Genomic DNA, 20,000 nt, shown 5'->3' on the forward strand with positions numbered 1-20,000 from the left:
AAGGGTGGTGGTGGAGAGAGAGAGAGAGGGATGGTGGATGGAGAGAGAGAGAGAGAGGTGGTGGATGGAGAGAGAGAGAGAGAGAGAGAGAGAGAGGAGGAGAGAGGAGAGAGAGAGAGAGAGAGAGAGAGAGAAGGAGAGAAAAGAGAGAGAGGGGTGGTAGATGGATGGAGAAAGAGAGAGAGAGAGGGGGTGGATGGGGAGAGAGAGAGAGAGAGAGAGAGAGAGGGAGGGTGGATGGGGAGAGAGAGAGAGAGAGAGCGAGAGAGAGGGAGGGAGAAGGGGGGTGGTTGGAGAGAGAGAGAGAGAGAGAGAGAGGGGGGGGGGGGTGGTGGATGGAGAGAGAGAGGGGGGTGGATGGAGAGAGAGAGAGAGAGAGAGGTGGTGGATGGATAAAGAGACAGGGGGTGGATGGAGAGAGGGAGAGAGAGAGAGGGAGAGAGAGAGGGAGAGACTGTCACAAATGTCTCAGTGTGTACGCTAGTGATGTGAGGTGTGTGTGTGTGTGTGGTATTAGGGAGTGGGTGTCAGTCTTCATCATTAATATGACTCCTTATACTGAGGGAGGAGAGGAATCATCCCTTTCTCCATCCCTCCATCCCAGTGGAGAGGGGGATGAGTCTGATTGGGGTTAGGAGGGATGAGGGTTTGGGTGGGGGAGACTGGTCGTCTCTTCACAGTGTCCAGAGAACAGAGTGTCATGACAACACAGAAACTCAGGGACAGTCTTACTGACAGGCCATGTAGCCTTGTGTTAACCTGTTGTTCTTTGTTTTAGTGTCTATGGAGAAACACTTAGCATTGATACCAATGTAATGTGTTATTCTACTGGGCTTAATAGACAGTATATATCCTGACCCATACAGGTTCTCTGAGGAGAGCTACACTGGGGTGACGGGGTGTGTTATCACACAGAGAAGACTGTGCGTTGTGTGTATGCCTATGTTTTAACAGGTGTGTGTGGTTTACCAGTGCAGTTGCCTCCGCTCCTGTCCAGCTCGTAGCCGATGCTACACTGACACCTGAACAGCCCCGGAATGTTCTGACACCTCCCATTCACACAGATATCGGCAAAGGTACACTCGTCTATGTCTGTGGGAGGGAGGGAGAGAGAGAGGGAGACAGAGAGCGGTTAGAGAGGGAGTCCAGCTGGGAAGGATGAATGGTCCTGGGACGGAGTGTACCTTGACACACACACACACACACACACACACATACACACACACACTCTAAGAGACAAACACACACTAAGGGACACACACACACTAAGAGACACACACGCATACTAAGGGGTACACACACATGTACACACACACTCTAAGAGACAAACACACACTAAGGGATACACACGCACTAAGAGACACACACGCACACTAAGGGACACACACACACACACACACACACACACACACTAAGGGACACACACGCACACTAAGGGACACACGCACACTAAGGGACACAAATGCACACTAAGGGACACACACACTAAGGGACACACACACTAAGGGACACACACGCACACTAAGGGACACACGCACACTAAGGGACACAAATGCACACTAAGGGACACACATGCACACTAAGGGACACACACACTAAGGGACACACACATTAAGGGACACACACACACACTAAGGGACACACACAAACACTAAGGGACACACACATTAAGGGACACACTCACATTAAGGGACACACACACACTAAGGGACACACATGCACACTAAGGGACACACACACTAAGGGACACACACACACACTAAGGGACACACACACTAAGGGACACACACACTAAGGGGCACACACACACTAAGGGACACACACGCACACTAAGGGACACACACGCACACTAAGGGACACACGCACACTAAGGGACACACACACTAAGGGACACACACACTAAGGGACACACACACTAAGGGACACACACACACACACACACACTAAGGGACACACACGCACACTAAGGGACACACGCACACTAAGGGACACAAATGCACACTAAGGGACACACATGCACACTAAGGGACACACACACACTAAGGGACACACACATTAAGGGACACACACATTAAGGGACACACACACACACTAAGGGACACACACACTAAGGGACACACACATTAAGGGACACACACACACACTAAGGGGCACACACACACTAAGGGGCACACACACACTAAGGGGCACACACACACTAAGGGACACACACACTAAGGGACACACACACTAAGGGACACACACACTAAGGGACACACACACACACACACACTAAGGACACACACGCACACTAAGGGACACACACACACTAAGGGGCACACACACACTAAGGGACACACACACACACTAAGGGGCACACACACACTAAGGGGCACACACACACTAAGGGACACACACACTAAGGGACACACACACACACTAAGGGGCACACACACACTAAGGGACACACACACTAAGGGACACACACACACTAAGGGGCACACACACACTAAGGGACACACACACACACTAAGGGGCACACACACACTAAGGGACACACACACACTAAGGGGCACACACACACTAAGGGACACACACACACTAAGGGGCACACACACACTAAGGGACACACACACTAAGGGACACACACACTAAGGGACACCACACACTAAGGGACACACACACACACACACACTAAGGGACACACACGCACACACACATGCTGACAGAATACCAGTGTGCTGCAGTTAATTTGTTTAATTATTGGTTCAAGAAGTGTAAAGTTAAACATAAGGAGGCCAGTTTGAGCATCTCATTCCAGCCCTGTGTTTTATTGGCTAAATGAAACTTCTCCTTTCTCTTTAATAAAGCACAACTGTAAACTATATATAAACTATAAACATACGACTATTCCAAAACTGCCTTCTTTAACAGCATGTAACTGTTAGACAGATAATATCGTGATTTAAATGTACACATGGCAGAAATAGACACAGTGTTGTTAGGGTGTCAGTGGCTGTCTTACCCTCGCAGGCCTTTCCATCCGGGGTTGGGATGAAACCCATGTCACACTCACAACGGTAGCCTCCAGGAACATTCAGGCAGTTACCGCTCTCACACAGGTTCACGTTATCTGCACACTCATCGCTGTCTGTACCAGAACACATAAACACATCATTACAAATCACTTCACTGAGAATAATAAGCAGGTACTGAGATCTACAGTCAAGTGAAATATTTGAACATGAGTCCGTGTGTGACCCTGTGACCTGAGCAGTAGAATCCGTCCCCAGAGAATCCGTCCTTGCAGTGGCAGCGGTATGATCCCATGGTGTTCAGACAGTCTGCGTTGTTGCTGCACATGTGGGTCCCGTTGGAACACTCATCCAGGTCTGAAACACACACAGATGGTTGATTATTGATGCTTGATAAACCATTCATAACGGGAATAGATAGTATTAGATGTAGCTGGGTTGATAGAACATCTAAAACGGGTACAGATAACTGAATATTGTTGTTTATAACAACAATGGTTTATAACTGGTATTCTGGTAGACGTTTCTAAAACGTTATACCAAAGTTGGTGGTTATTGGTTACTACAAGTCATAAGTGGTCATAGCTGGTCACAGCTGGTTATAGCTGGTCATAGCTGGTCACAGCTGGTCATAGCTGGTTATAGCTGGTCATAGCTGGTTATAGCTGGTCACAGCTGGTTATAGCTGGTCATAGCTGGTTATAGCTGGTCACAGCTGGTCATAGCTGGTTATATCTGGTTATAGCTGGTTACAGCTGGTCATAGCTGGTTATAGCTGGTCATATCTGATTATAGCTGGTCACAGCTGGTCATAGCTGGTCATAGCTGGTCACAGCTGGTTATAGCTGGTTATAGGTTGTTCCTACCTGTTCCTCCCTGTTCATGGCTGTTCACAGCTGGTTATAGCTGGTCATAGGTTGTTCCTACCTGTGCATTTGATCCCGTCTCCAATCCATCCCGGAGCACAGCTACACTTGAAGCTGCCAGCCGTGTTGGTACATGAGGCATGTCTGTCACAATTATGGGCCCCAATCTCACACTCATTAATATCTACAGAGAGAGAGAGAGATGAGAGTTAGTATGGAACTCACTTGTCAAAGGTTACAAGTTGTTTGTGTTTGGTCGACTGATGTGTCTTGTGTTATTGTGTGGTTATTGTTAGGTTGATGTAAGGTTATTGTTAGGTTGATGTTTGGTTGACTGGTCGGTGTGTCCTGGTTTATCTACTCAGAGGCATACACTGAAGCCAGCCCACATCGGCCTCTGATGAAATCAATGATGAAATGAGAGAAATATACTGCTGCTACAGAACCAGAAAATAACCCTATCGCTCAACTGCTCTCTATCTCTCTCTGTCTCACTCTCTTTCCCTATCTATCTCTCTCTATCTCACTCTCTTTCCCTATCTATCTCTCTCTATCTCTCTCTATCTCTCTCTATCTCTCTCTGTCTCACTCTCTTTCCCTCTCTATCTCTCTCTATCTCACTCTCTTTCCCTATCTATCTCTCTCTCTTTCCCTATCTATCTCTCTCTATCTCTCTCTGTCTCACTCTCTTTCCCTATCTATCTCTCTCTATCTCTCTCTATCTCACTCTCTTTCCCTATCTATCTCTCTCTATCTCACTCTCTTTCCCTCTCTATCTCACTCTCTTTCCCTCTCTATCTCACTCTCTTTCCCTCTCTATCTCTCTCTATCTCACTCTCTTTCCCTCTCTATCTCTCTCTCTTTCCCTCTCTATCTCTCTCTATCTCACTCTCTTTCCCTCTCTATCTCTCTCTATCTCTCTCTCTTTCCCTCTCTATCTCTCTCTATCTCTCTCTCTTTCCCTCTCTATCTCTCTCTATCTCACTCTCTTTCCCTATCTATCTCTCTCTCTTTCCCTCTCTATCTCTCTCTATCTCACTCTCTTTCCCTCTCTATCTCTCTCTATCTCACTCTCTTTCCCTCTCTATCTCTCTCTCTTTCCCTCTCTATCTCTCTCTATCTCACTCTCTTTCCCTCTCTATCTCTCTCTCTTTCCCTCTCTATCTCTCTCTATCTCTCTCTCTTTCCCTCTCTATCTCTCTCTCTTTCCCTCTCTATCTCTCTCTATCTCACTCTCTTTCCCTCTCTATCTCTCTCTATCTCTCTCTCTTTCCCTCTCTATCTCTCTCTATCTCTCTCTCTTTCCCTCTCTATCTCTCTCTATCTCACTCTCTTTCCCTATCTATCTCTCTCTCTTTCCCTCTCTATCTCTCTCTATCTCACTCTCTTTCCCTCTCTATCTCTCTCTCTTTCCCTCTCTATCTCTCTCTATCTCACTCTCTTTCCCTATCTATCTCTCTCTCTTTCCCTCTCTATCTCTCTCTATCTCTCTCTCTTTCCCTCTCAGTCTCTCTCTATCTCACTCTCTTTCCCTCTCATCCTCTCTCTATCTCTCTCTCTTTCCCTCTCTATCTCTCTCTATCTCACTCTCTTTCCCTCTCAGTCTCTCTCTATCTCACTCTCTTTCCCTCTCATCCTCTCTCTATCTCACTCTCTTTCCCTCTCATCCTCTCTCTCTTTCCCTCTCTTTCCCTCTCTATCTCTCTCTCTTTCCCTCTCTATCTCTCTCTATCTCACTCTCTTTCCCTATCTATCTCTCTCTCTTTCCCTCTCTATCTCTCTCTATCTCACTCTCTTTCCCTCTCAGTCTCTCTCTATCTCACTCTCTTTCCCTCTCATCCTCTCTCTATCTCACTCTCTTTCCCTCTCATCCTCTCTCTCTTTTTCCTTCTGATTCAGTCTCTCTGGTCTGGTTTAGTCCCTCTGGTCTGGTCTGGTTTGGTCTCTCTCTCTGGTCTGGTTCAGTCTCTCTCTCTGGTCTGGTCTGGTTCAGTCTCTCTCTCTGGTCTGGTTCAGGCCTCTCTCTCTGGTCTGGTCTGGTTTAGTCTCTCTCTCTGATCTGGTTCAGTCTCTCTCTCTGGTCTGGTTCAGTCTCTCTCACTGGTCTCGTTTGGTTCAGTCTCTCTCTCTTGTCTGGTCTGGTTCAGTCCTTATGGTCTGCATGTCCAGGCCTCTCTACCACTCAGACTTTCACTGGAGCTGTTAACCTCCATCACAGACATTCAGACCTACTGCCCATAAACTAACACAACTTCAACTGGAGCTGTGACAGTGAGGGCTAGATAGTGTGTGTGTGTGTGTGTGTGTGTGTGTGTGTAGTCATTTTAAACGTTAATGTTTCTTGGTCCAGATGTCAGTTTGGAAAGTAAAAGGATTCTTATATACCCCATGGTTATAGCGTGCCTGGGCTTAACTCTACTAATAAACATAAACTCCTTTCATTACAAACCCATTACAATTACATTACCAAGCATTACAAATACATCTCCCTCTCTCAAGACGGATTATTGCTCAGATTATTAGCTATAATGATCAAATACCTCTCCATGTTAAAACAGAGCAGGGCATCCAGAAATGAGAAGGATTAATGAGAGCAGTTAAACTCTCTTTATCTGGTAAAAACAAAGCTTTTACCTCCATTTGTCCTACATGGTTTATCTGCTGGTCAACCACATGGACTAGTAGTAGTGTGAGCAGTGTATCAGACACCACGCAGTCACACATAGAACTCCAAACTCCAGGGGCTGTGATTCACTTTCACAACCACACAGATTCATTCTGAACATCACCCACACAGCCTCTATAACGCAGAGATTGGTCAGACATTGGTCGTATTCCAAGCCGACGATAATGGAGTCGTTGCCTTGCATCAATCAATGGCTGTGTGCCATGTCAGTGACTGTGCAGTCGGGCATCAGACTTCTACATCATGTGATGTGGTTCGCTGATATGTTAAATACCTATCCAGGCGCTGTGAGATTTGGCAGGGGTCTGCAAAGTAGTCTGCCTGGAACAACTCTTTATCTAGGTCACAGAGAGAAACTGCCTCTATAACGTAGACAGTGGTTTGACTAAAAACAAGCATCTGGAAAACTCTGACCCTCACAATACTTGGCCCACAGCCCAGTCCTGTTCAGAGCCCCAGCAAGATCCCAGATCTCTCTCGCTTTGCTTTCCCTCTCTCTCTCCATCTCTTTCTACTTCATCAAGGCAGTAATCAAGTAATTTATCCATTGAGTATTTTCAATTAAAGAAAAGTACATATTGGTTTACAGTCTCCCTGGGGAGATGGTATATATTCCCCTTGTATACTAACTGTATACACTGTATACTAACTGTACATTCCCCCTGTATACTAACTGTATATTCCCCCTGTATACTAACTGTACATTCCCCCTGTATACTAACTGTATATTCCCCCTGAATACTAACTGTACATTCCCCCTGTATACTAACTGTATACACTGTATACTAACTGTACCTTCCCCCTGTATACTAACTGTATATTCCCCCTGTATACTAACTGTACCTTCCCCCTGTATACTAACTGTATATCCCCCTGTATACTAACTGTATATCCCCCTGTATACTAACTGTATATTCCCCCTGTATACTAACTGTACATTCCCCCTGTATACTAACTGTACATTCCCCCTGTATACTAACTGTATATTCCCCCTGTATACTAACTGTATATCCCCCTGTATACTAACTGTATACTAACTGTATACTAACTGTATATTCCCCCTGTATACTAACTGTATACTAACTGTATACACTGTATACTAACTGTATATTCCCCCTGTATACTAACTGTATATTCCCCCTGTATACTAACTGTACATTCCCCTGTATACTAATTGTATATCCCCCTGTATACTAACTGTATACTAACTGTATATTCCCCCTGTATACTAACTGTACATTCCCCCTGTATACTAACTGTACATTCCCCCTGTATACTAACTGTATATTCCCCCTGTATACTAACTGTACATTCCCCCTGTATACTAACTGTACATTCCCCCTGTATACTAACTGTACATTCCCCCTGTATACTAACTGTACATTCCCCCTGTATACTAACTGTACATTCCCCATGTATACTAACTGTATACTAACTGTACATTCCCCCTGTATACTAACTATACATTCCCCCTGTATACTAACTGTACATTCCCCCTGTATACTAACTGTATACTAACTGTACATTCCCCCTGTATACTAACTGTATATTCCCCCTGTATACTAACTGTACATTCCCCCTGTATACTAACTGTATATCCCCCTGTATACTAACTGTATATTCCCCCTGTATACTAACTGTACATTCCCCCTGTATACTAACTGTATATCCCCCTGTATACTAACTGTACATTCCCCCTGTATACTAACTGTACATTCCCCCTGTATACTAACTGTATACACTGTATACTAACTGTACATTCCCCCTGTATACTAACTGTATACACTGTATACTAACTGTACATTCCCCCTGTATACTAACTGTATATCCCCCTGTATACTAACTGTATACTAACTGTATATTCCCCCTGTATACTAACTGTATACTAACTGTATATTCCCCCTGTATACTAACTGTATATCCCCCTGTATACTAACTGTATATCCCCCTGTATACTAACTGTACATTCCCCCTGTATACTAACTGTATATTCCCCCTGTATACTAACTGTATATTCCCCCTGTATACTAACTGTACATTCCTCCTGTATACTAACTGTATATTCCCCCTGTATACTAACTGTACCTTCCCCCTGTATACTAACTGTATAGTCCCCCTGTATACTAACTGTACATTCCCCCTGTATACTAACTGTACATTCCCCCTGTATACTAACTGTATATCCCCCTGTATACTAACTGTACATTCCCCCTGTATACTAACTGTATATTCCCCCTGTATACTAACTGTATATTCCCCCTGTATACTAACTGTACATTCCCCCTGTATACTAACTGTATATCCCCCTGTATACTAACTGTACATTCCCCCTGTATACTAACTGTATATTCCCCCTGTATACTAACTGTACATTCCCCCTGTATACTAACTGTATATCCCCCTGTATACTAACTGTACATTCCCCCTGTATACTAACTGTATATTCCCCCTGTATACTAACTGTACATTCCCCCTGTATACTAACTGTACATTCCCCCTGTATACTAACTGTATATTCCCCCTGTATACTAACTGTACATTCCCCCTGTATACTAACTGTACATTCCCCCTGTATACTAACTGTATATCCCCCTGTATACTAACTGTACATTCCCCCTGTATACTAACTGTACATTCCCCCTGTATACTAACTGTATATTCCCCTGTATACTAACTGTACATTCCCCCTGTATACTAACTGTATATCCCCCTGTATACTAACTGTACATTCCCCCTGTATACTAACTGTATATTCCCCCTGTATACTAACTGTACATTCCCCCTGTATACTAACTGTATATCCCCCTGTATACTAATGGTATATTTAAGGTGCTGTCCTATAGAGTGATCAGTGTGAAGGTGGTGACAGCAGAGAGATGTGATTATAAGAGCTCCACTAGACTACAGATCTTAGAAGCCAGAGAGAGTAGTAAGCACACACATGTAAAACACTGACACTACACGCCAGGAATGTGCAGTTAAAAATGTGAGATTTGTTTCATACTGTTGAATTTCAGGCTATAGCCTTTGGGCCAGTCGGGCTCACTTGGGGTGACACACACACACACACACACACACACACACACACACACACACACACACACACACACACACACACACACACACACACACACACACACACACACACACTGCCTTCATGTGCTAAGCAGTGTGGAATAGAGCAGAGAAATTATTCCTCTGGGACCACTGTTAGCAGCTGGCTCCAATGGCTCACATCTCTCTCTCTCTCTCTCTCTCTCTCTCTCTCTCTCTCACTCTCGCTCTCTCTCTCTCTCTCTCTCTCTCTCTCTCTCTCTCTCTCTCTCTCTCTCTCTCTCTCTCTCTCTCTCTCTCTCTCTCAAATCACAACCTCTCTCAAATCACAACCTATTCCCTGTGTAGTGCACTACTTTTCATCAGTGCTTTGTGTAGTGAAGTGCACTGCAAGAGGAATAGGGTGCCATTAGAGACTACCAGTATAGCCAGAATGCCTGTCAGGTTTACATAACATGTAGTTGAGAACCCTGTCTGAGAGAAATTACAGAACACTTCCATCACATTCCAAAGAGATGAATTCCAAACCTGTGAATCAGAGACGGCTGTTCGGCAATTCCAACCTTCTCAAAACAAGGAAAATACGAACATGTGTGTGTGTGCGTGTTCGGGTCTCCTCAGGGACTGAGGTTAAGACAGATCTGTTTGTTTGTGTATGAGGGGAAACAATGAGAGAATGGTGACTCATACAGACATCACTGCACTATCCCAGAGAGACAGGAGACAGAGCGCTAGCTGGGGCCATACTCACGTTGGTCTCACACACACACACACACACACACACACACACACACACACACACACACACACACACACACACACACACACACACACGCACACACACACACAGCATTTGGGTCCTTTGGAGCGCAGCTATAGCCCATAGAATCAACATCTGGGAGTGGAGAGGGCCAGCTAACACAGCCTGTGAGTCAACAATAGCATCCAGGCCTGTATGTGTGTATGTGTGTATGTGTGTGTGTGTCCACCATATATTGTCAGCTAGCTAAAGTACTGTATACATCTTTCCATTGGTTTGGTTCTCTTTTCCTCTGTCTCTATCCTGCTCTCAGCTCTCTCTTATTTCTCCTGCTATCTCTCCTCTCCTCCCTCCTCCAGTTTATCTCTCCTCTCCTCCCCCCTCCAGTTTATCTCTCCTCTCCTCCCTCCTCCAGTTTATCTCTCCTCTCCTCCCTCCTCCAGTTTATCTCTCCTCTCCTCCCTCCTCCAGTTTATCTCTCCTCTCCTCCCTCCTCCAGTTTATCTCTCCTCTCCTCCCTCCTCCAGTTTATCTCTCCTCTCCTCCCTCCTCCAGTTTATCTCTCCTCTCCTCCCTCCTCCAGTTTATCTCTCCTCTCCTCCCTCCTCCAGTTTATCTCTCCTCTCCTCCCTCCTCAAGTCAACCTCTCCCCCTCTCCTCTCCTCCAGTCTACCTCTCCTCTCCTCCAGTCTACCTCTCCTCTCCTCCAGTCTACCTCTCCTCTCCTCTCCTCCAGTCTACCTCTCCTCTCCTCTAGTCTACCTCTCCTCTCCTCCAGTCAACCTCTCCTCCAGTCTACTTCTCCTCTCCTCTTCTCCAGTCTACCTCTCCTCTCCTCCAGTCTACCTCTCTCCTCCATTCTACCTCTCCTCTCCTCCCCACTCCTCCAGTTTACCTCTCCTCTCGTCCAGTCTACCTCTGCTCTCCTCCAGTCTACCTCTCCTCTCCTCTCCTCCAGTCTACCTCTCTCCTCCAGTCTACCTCTCCTCTCCTCCCCCCTCCTCCAGTCTACCTCTCCTCCCCCTCCTCCAGTCTACCTCTCCTCTCCTCTCCTCCAGTCTACCTCTCCCCCTCCAGTCTACCTCTCCTCTCCTCCAGTCTACCTCTCCTCTCCTCCAGTCTACATCTCCTCTCCTCTCCTCCAGTCTACCTCTCCCCCTCCAGTCTACCTCTCCTCTCCTCCCCCCTCCTCCAGTCTACCTCTCCTCCTCCATTCTAACTCTCCTCCTCCAGGCTACCTCTCCTCCTCCAGGCTACCTCTCCTCCTCCAGGCTACCTCTCCTCTCCTCCAGTCTACCTCTCTCCTCCAGGCTACCTCTCCTCTCCTCCAGTCTACCTCTCTCCTCCAGGCTACCTCTCCTCTCCTCCAGTCTACCTCTCCTCTCCTCCAGTCTACCTCTCCTCCTCCCTCCTCCAGTCTACCTCTCCTCTCCTCCAGTCTACCTCTCCTCTCCTCCAGTCTACCTCTCCTCCTCCCTCCTCCAGTCTACCTCTCCTCTCCTCCATTCTACCTCTCCTCTCCTCCAGTCTACCTCTCCTCCTCCCTCCTCCAGTCTACCTCCCCTCTCCTCCATTCTACCTCTGCTCTCCTCCAGTCTACCTCTCCTCTCCTCTCCTCCAGTCTACCTCTCTGCTCCAGTCTACCTCTCCTCTCCTCCCCCCTCCTCCAGTCTACCTCTCTTCTCCTCCAGTCAACCTCTCCTCCTCCAGTCTACCTCTCCTCTCCTCCCCCCTCCTCCAGTCTACCTCTTCTCCTCCCTCCTCCAGTCTACCTCTCCTCTCCTCCATTCTACCTCTGCTCTCCTCCAGTCTACCTCTCCTCTCCTCCAGTCTACCTCTCTCCTCCAGTCTACCTCTCTCCTCCAGTCTACCTCTCCTCTCCTCCCCCCTCCTCCAGGCTACCTCTCCTCTCCTCCAGTCTACCTCTCCTCCTCCAGGCTACCTCTCCTCTCCTCCAGTCTACCTCTCCTCTCCTCCAGTCTACCTCTCCTCCTCCCTCCTCCAGTCTACCTCTCCTCTAGTCTACCTCTCCTCCTCCCTCCTCCAGTCTACCTCTCCTCTCCTCCATTCTACCTCTGCTCTCCTCCAGTCTACCTCTCCTCCTCCGTCCTCCAGTCTACCTCTCCTCTAGTCTACCTCTCCTCCTCCCTCCTCCAGTCTACCTCTCCTTTCCTCCAGTCTACCTCTCCTCTCATCCAGTCTACCTCTCCTCCTCCCTCCTCCAGTCTACCTCTCCTCCAGTCTACCTCTCCTCTCCTCCAGTCTACCTCTCCTCTCCTCCAGTCAACCTCTCCTCCTCCAGTCTACCTCTCCTCTCCTCCCCCCTCCTCCAGTCTACCTCTCCTCCTCCCTCCTCCAGTCTACCTCCTCCCTCCTCCAGTCCTCTCCTGTTCTCTGACTGCAGTATGTATGTGTGTTGGGTTGACTCCAGGTGATTAGGCTGTGACCCAAGCATCAGTAATGTTCAAGAGAAGCTAATGAAACAACAACAAAGGAACAAACAATCATCTAATCTGAGGCATCTGACATCAGAGCATGGTGATCTCACCAAAGTGTGTGTGTGTCTGTGTGTGTGTGTGTGTGTGTGTGTGTGTGTGTGTGTGTGTGTGTGTGTGTGTGTGTGTCTGTCTGTCTGTCTGTCTGTCTGTCTGTCTGTCTGTGTGTCTGTCTGTGTGTGTATGTGTGTCTGTGTGTGTGTCTGTCTGTCTGTGTGTGTGTGTGTGTGTGTGTGTGTGTGTGTGTGTGTGTGTGTGTGTGTGTGTGTGTGTGTGTGTGTGTGTGTCTGTCTGTGTGTGTGTGTGTCTGTGTGTCTGTCTGTGTGTCTGTCTGTGTATGTATGTGTGTACCTGTGCAGCCGGTAGTTCCCTTGCGTACGGAGTAGCCCTTGTCACAATGGCAGATGAAGGATCCCTTGCTGTTCTCACAATTCCCACTCAGACAGATGTTAGGGTTCAGCTCACACTCATCCACATCTAGAGAGAGAGAGAGAGAGACAGAGAGATAGTGAGAGATGATCAGTGAAAAGAGAGGTAGAAGCACAAGACCTGGACCACGAAACATCCAATAGAAGATAGGACATATCCACTCAGTGTTTATTGTCCCATGTTTCTAACAGCCAGTGATGAGTGTGTAACGGATGTGAAATGGCTAGCTAGTTATCGGTGGTGGGCGCTAATAGCGGTTCAATCGGTGACGTCACTTGCTCTTAGACCTTGAAGTAGTGGTTCCCCTTGTTCTGCAAGGGCCGCGGCTTTTGTGGCGCGATGGGTAACGATGCTTCGTGGGTGTCAGTTGTTGATGTGTGCAGAGGGTCCCTGGTTTGAGCCCGGGTATGGGCGAGGGGACGGACTAAAGTTATACTGTTACAAGTGCATCACTACTTGTATAACTACTTGTGTTACTAGCTATACTACAGATCTCCCTGAGACAGCACGGAGTGGGCAGACAAGTCCTTTCTCCTCAAACACACTTTCAGACCTAAAAATAAAACCTCCAGAAAGAGGCTTTATTCTGACCAAAAAAGGACCCCTGCACTGCCCTGCACTGTGTGTAGACTTAAAGTGTGTGTGTTTACACTCAGTGAGAGCCCTACTCTAACATCAGTCTTGTCATATTCTTCATATTTTACTCAGTAGAAATCAGACGTCTGAATGCCAAGCATTCCTCCCTCGTCTGTCTGACACACAAAGGCATATTGTTTCCATGAGTCATCTTGGACAACCTTTATGCTAATATTATATTGTCAGGATAAATCAATAGAAATGTTGTTGTAAAAACAGAAATATCAGATTTATTGTGTTGCTGCCTGTTCCCCTGTGTGTCTGGAGGAACAGAGAACACTGGACATGTAAATGACAACTAACACTGATACTGAATACATGTCTCACCATTCAAAACTAACAACAACACTGAATACATGTCTCACCATTCAAAACTAATAACAATACTGAATACATGTCTCACCATTCAAAACTAATAACAATACTGAATACATGTCTCACCATTCAAAACTAACACTAACACTGAATACATGTCTCACCATTCAAAACTAACACTAACACTGAATACATGTCTCACCATTCAAAACTAACACTAACACTGAATACATGTCTCACCATTCAAAACTAACAACAACACTGAATACATGTCTCACCATTCAAAACTAACAACAACACTGAATACATGTCTCACCATTCAAAACTAATAACAATACTGAATACATGTCTCACCATTCAAAACTAACAACAACACTGAATACATGTCTCACCATTCAAAACTAACAACAACACTGAATACATGTCTCACCATTCAAAACTAACACTAACACTGAATACATGTCTCACCATTCAAAACTAACACTGAATACATGTCTCACCATTCAAAACTAACACTGAATACATGTCTCACCATTCAAAACTAACACTGAATACATGTCTCACCATTCAAAACGAATAACAACACTGAATACATGTCTCACCATTCAAAACTAACAACACTGAATACATGTCTCACCATTCAAAACTAACAACACTGAATACATGTCTCACCATTCAAAACTAACACTGAATACATGTCTCACCATTCAAAACTAATAACAACACTGAATACATGTCTCACCATTCAAAACTAACAACACTGAATACATGTCTCACCATTCAAAACTAACACTGAATACATGTCTCACCATTCAAAACTAACACTGAATACATGTCTCACCATTCAAAACTAATAACAACACTGAATACATGTCTCACCGTTCAAAACTAATAACAACACTGAATACATGTCTCACCATTCAAAACTAACAACACTGAATACATGTCTCACCATTCAAAACTAACACTGAATACATGTCTCACCATTCAAAACTAACACTAACACTGAATACATGTCTCACCATTCAAAACTAACACTGAATACATGTCTCACCATTCAAAACGAATAACAACACTGAATACATGTCTCACCATTCAAAACGAATAACAACACTGAATACATGTCTCACCATTCAAAACTAACACTGAATACATGTCTCACCGTTCAAAACTAATAACAACACTGAATACATGTCTCACCGTTCAAAACTAATAACAACACTGAATACATGTCTCACCATTCAAAACTAACAACACTGAATACATGTCTCACCATTCAAAACTAACAACACTGAATACATGTCTCACCATTCAAAACTAACACTAACACTGAATACATGTCTCACCATTCAAAACTAATAACAACACTGAATACATGTCTCACCATTCAAAACGAATAAGACATGTAGTCTCACCATTCAAAACTAATAACAACACTGAATACATGTCTCACCATTCAAAACTAATAACAACACTGAATACATGTCTCACCATTCAAAACTAATAACAACACTGAATACATGTCTCACCATTCAAAACTAATAACAACACTGAATACATGTCTCACCATTCAAAACTAATAACAACACTGAATACATGTCTCCCCGTGTGATACTATGTATGTGAGAGTTTACCCACACAACTCTACTGGGGGCTGTTAGGTAGTTTTAGTTCTTGAAGCAGTGGTGTAGTCCCACTCCTTCCTGTTGTTTTGTGTTGATTAGACAGCAACGTGAATGACTGAGGAGAGGGGACAGGCTGTTCTAGAAGAGCTGAGGGTCAGATTGGAAGCCCACGCTCACAATGCTACATGTATTCTGGAGGCAGTGGCTTAGAGCGCTAGACAGGTAGGTTAGTTACCCAGACAGGTCTTCATATCTTCAGAAGACATGAATCCATCGAAGCAGAGACACTGGTACTCTCCTGGGATGTTGGTACACTGGCCTCCGTCACAGATGTCTGGACTGTCCTCACACTCATCAATGTCTGGAGGGAGACAGAATAACACATTCACTACAACACTCACCAATACAACAGACACACATATGTCTGTAAAGACAGAGAAGGACAGACACACATATGTCTGTAAGGACAGAGAAGGACAGACACACATATGTCTGTAAGGACAGAGAAGGACAGACACACATATGTCTGTAAGGACAGAGAAGGACAGAACTGTAGACAGACAGTCTGCTGAACATAGACCAGTTCACATTCATACCAGCTGAGGACAGACATCTTGCATAGCTGCTCACCTGGCAACCAACAGTAAACAGGAGAAAACATGGGGAAATGCTAAGATTAGTCAACAATGTGCTTCTGTGTTTCAATTTATTGTACCATTTTGTATGATTTGGACTGTTGTATCTCTCCCTGGTAACAGAGCCAATGGGAGTCATGTGTTGAGAGGGATGAGACTGATATCAAATGAAATTATTCCCAGTCCCCTCACAAGGCCCTGTCTGGAGGTAGGACGTCTATGTCTCTCTGTCTAGAAACACAGTGTATTTAAGTGTTATAGGGCTCTCCCTGGCTCCTGGTGAACAAATAGACAAACAGACTCAGGTTGGGTTGAAGTCGGGGTGGAGGACAGAGAGACATAGACTGACAGAGAGAGAGACTGAGACACAAGAGAGAGAGAGAGAGAGAGAGAGATCATCTAACAGTCCTACTGACCAGTGCAGGTCCTGAGGTCTGGCATCAGGGCGTATCCAGAACGACAGCTGCACTCATAGCTCCCCTCTGAGTTGGTACAGAATGTCTCACAACCTCCATTCTGGATCGTACACTCATCAATGTCTGCATGCAGGAGGGAATGAACACACATACATGTTACTACACACACATCATAAGAATGAAACATAACTTGAGACATGCTCATAACTCTTCCTATCCTACACATCAAGCATTTCTGTCATTTAAGTCTGAAGGATTTGGTCGCCATGGCTACAGACACTGGTTCATATAACACAAAAACAAATAGTACTATATCAACACCCCTTTCCTGTTTGAAGGACGCAGACAAATGACAATAGTAGTGATAATAGAGAACTAACAGTGTAGTTGTTGGAACGGTGTTGTCTTACCGACACAGGCCAGTCTGTCCTCCGTGGATTTATATCCAGTATCACAGGAACACTGGTATCGTCCAATCATATTCACACACTGACCGTTCCGACACAGCTTCTCACTCAGTTCACACTCGTTAATATCTGTGGAACACACACACGCAGGCACACACGCAGGCACACACACACACACACACACACACACACACACACACACACACACACACACACACACACACACACACACACACACACACACACACACACACACACACACACACAATTAAACAGGCCATTAAAAACAACCCCACCACTAAACACAGTTGCTCCATCTTGTCTCTACATGTGGAGATGATTGTGAAGCTGTTGGACAATAGATCATACTCCTCATTTACTCCTAGACTTCCCTTTCTAAATCAATAGATCATCCTCCTCATTTACTCCTAGAGACTTCCCTTTCTAAATCAATAGATCATCCTCCTCATTTACTCCTAGAGACTTCCCTTTCTAAATCAATAGATCATCCTCCTCATTTACTCCTAGAGACTTCCCTTTCTAAATCAATAGATCATCCTCCTCATTTACTCCTAGAGACTTCCCTTTCTAAATCAATAGATCATCCTCCTCATTTACTCCTAGAGACTTCCCTTTCTAAATCAATAGATCCTCCTCCTCATTTACTCCTAGAGACTTCCCTTTCTAAATCAATAGATCATCCTCCTCATTTACTCCTAGAGACTTCCCTTTCTAAATCAGCTACAAAACACAACCAGAGGCAAAATGGGTAAGGATGAGTGATCAACTCGCACACACATGCACGTGCACACACACAAACACGCACGAACGCACGCTTGCACGCACACACACACGCACGCTTGCACACACACACACACACACACACACACACACACACACACACACACACACACACACACACACACACACACACACACACACACACACACATACAGTCATAGCAAGGCATCAGTCCATTCCAGTGCAGTCATTGGAGAAGCTAGTCTCCATAGCATGTCTGTATAATGTGAAGTGGTCCAGAAGGTCATAGAACCAGTCCCACTCTACATACCTAGCTATCAGCCATCTATCACCACAATACATCCCATAGATTCATATACACATCCAGCCATGTAGCCCACACACCGAGACACACACACACACACTAGGGTTTCATATTTTCCAGAGAATCTACACATTTTTATTCCTGAGAAAATGTCAAGAAATTACCGGGCATCCCGGTATTCCTGTTCAAACCGGATGTGCTGTTTAAAATAATATAACACCAGGGACATTCTGATAGGATTATACCACTGTCAATGGAAAAATCTGCACACAAATCTAACATTTGCTTTTTGTATTTGTTGCCATTAAATCAACTCAAGTTCTCTCAGTCACCACACTATTTCATTGATGTGTCCTAGTTTTAAGGCAGCCGACACTCTTAATAAAAGGCCCAAAACCAAAAGGGTTCTACCTGGAACCAAAGAAGGGTCTCACACTGATGACCTCATCACTCACCGAGACAGGCGGATCCGTCGGGGGCAATCTCGTGTCCGTCGGGACACAAACACTGGAAGCTGCCCTCGTTGTTCACACACTCACCACCGCGACACAGCAGAGGGTTCCGCTCACACTCATCAATGTCTGGGAGGAGAGAACACAGAGTGAGAGAGAGAGACAAACACACACACACACACACACACACACACACACACACACACACACACACACACACACACACACACACACACACACACACACACACACACACACACACACACACACACACACACACACACACAGACAGAAAGAAAGAAGAAAGAAAGAAAGAAAGAAAGAAAGAAAGAAAGAAAGAAGAAAGAAAGAAAGAAAGAAAGAAAGAAAGAAAGAAAGAAAGAAAGAAAGAAAGAAAGAAAGAAAGAAAGAGAAAGAAGAAAGAAAGAAAGAGAGTCACATACGTCAGACTATTTATCCATATTTTCTCATCTGTACTCATTACTACTTAGTGGGAATAATAAATATAATTTCACTCAGTCAGGAATGTGTTCAATGCCATGCCACGGCTATTACATTCATAAATAGAGAAATAAACCATTGAACATGAAACATTTTCACAGATGTTAGGACATTATAACCAGTAATTGCATATAAAACCGTCTGGATGCTGGAGTGTGTGTGTGTGTAAATCAAGCAGTAAAATACAATTATCCAGAGAATGGTACTGTGGGTTGAGAGTATAGGGAGTGATCTGAGCGTGGTCTAAATGTATGGCTGGTATTCCCATAAAGGCTGTAACATGCACACAGCACAGGCCTGGGGAGCGAATCACCCTCTCTTCCTTATACACACACACACACACACACGGTGCTTGAGTACTGGGTCTGTAACAGGATGTCAGCATGGCAGGACTCCCCTGCCCTGATCCACTTCATAGAGCGTTTTAAGGGCCTGTGGCAGAGTTACTATGGAGAAGGAGTTACTATGGAGATGGAATTACTATGGAGATGGAGTTACTATGGAGATGGAATTACTATGGAGATGGAGTTACTATGGAGATGGAGTTACTATGGAGATGGAGTTTCCTTATGTGTTATTATGTTATTATAGACTGAATTTGTTTTCATCTGTCATGTACTCCACAATACAGTACTGATAGAGG

The 20,000-nt window shown here is 45.2% G+C and overlaps 1 protein-coding gene across 1 annotated transcript in view; it reads right to left on the minus strand.

Annotated features, from left to right (window-relative positions):
* Nucleotides 1-20,000, minus strand: part of fbn1 (fibrillin 1) — a 126,016-nt gene that overhangs the window by 47,204 nt on the left and 58,812 nt on the right. Inside the window, 9 exon segments of the mRNA XM_031812385.1 lie at nt 970-1,092; nt 3,005-3,130; nt 3,249-3,371; nt 3,942-4,064; nt 13,227-13,352; nt 16,116-16,241; nt 16,932-17,054; nt 17,342-17,467; nt 18,860-18,985. Of these exon segments, the coding sequence (XP_031668245.1) occupies nt 970-1,092; nt 3,005-3,130; nt 3,249-3,371; nt 3,942-4,064; nt 13,227-13,352; nt 16,116-16,241; nt 16,932-17,054; nt 17,342-17,467; nt 18,860-18,985 (1,122 nt within the window).

This window comes from Oncorhynchus kisutch, unplaced genomic scaffold (genome assembly GCF_002021735.2).
Source record: "Oncorhynchus kisutch isolate 150728-3 unplaced genomic scaffold, Okis_V2 Okis03b-Okis08b_hom, whole genome shotgun sequence".
NCBI classification, from domain to species: domain Eukaryota; kingdom Metazoa; phylum Chordata; class Actinopteri; order Salmoniformes; family Salmonidae; genus Oncorhynchus; species Oncorhynchus kisutch.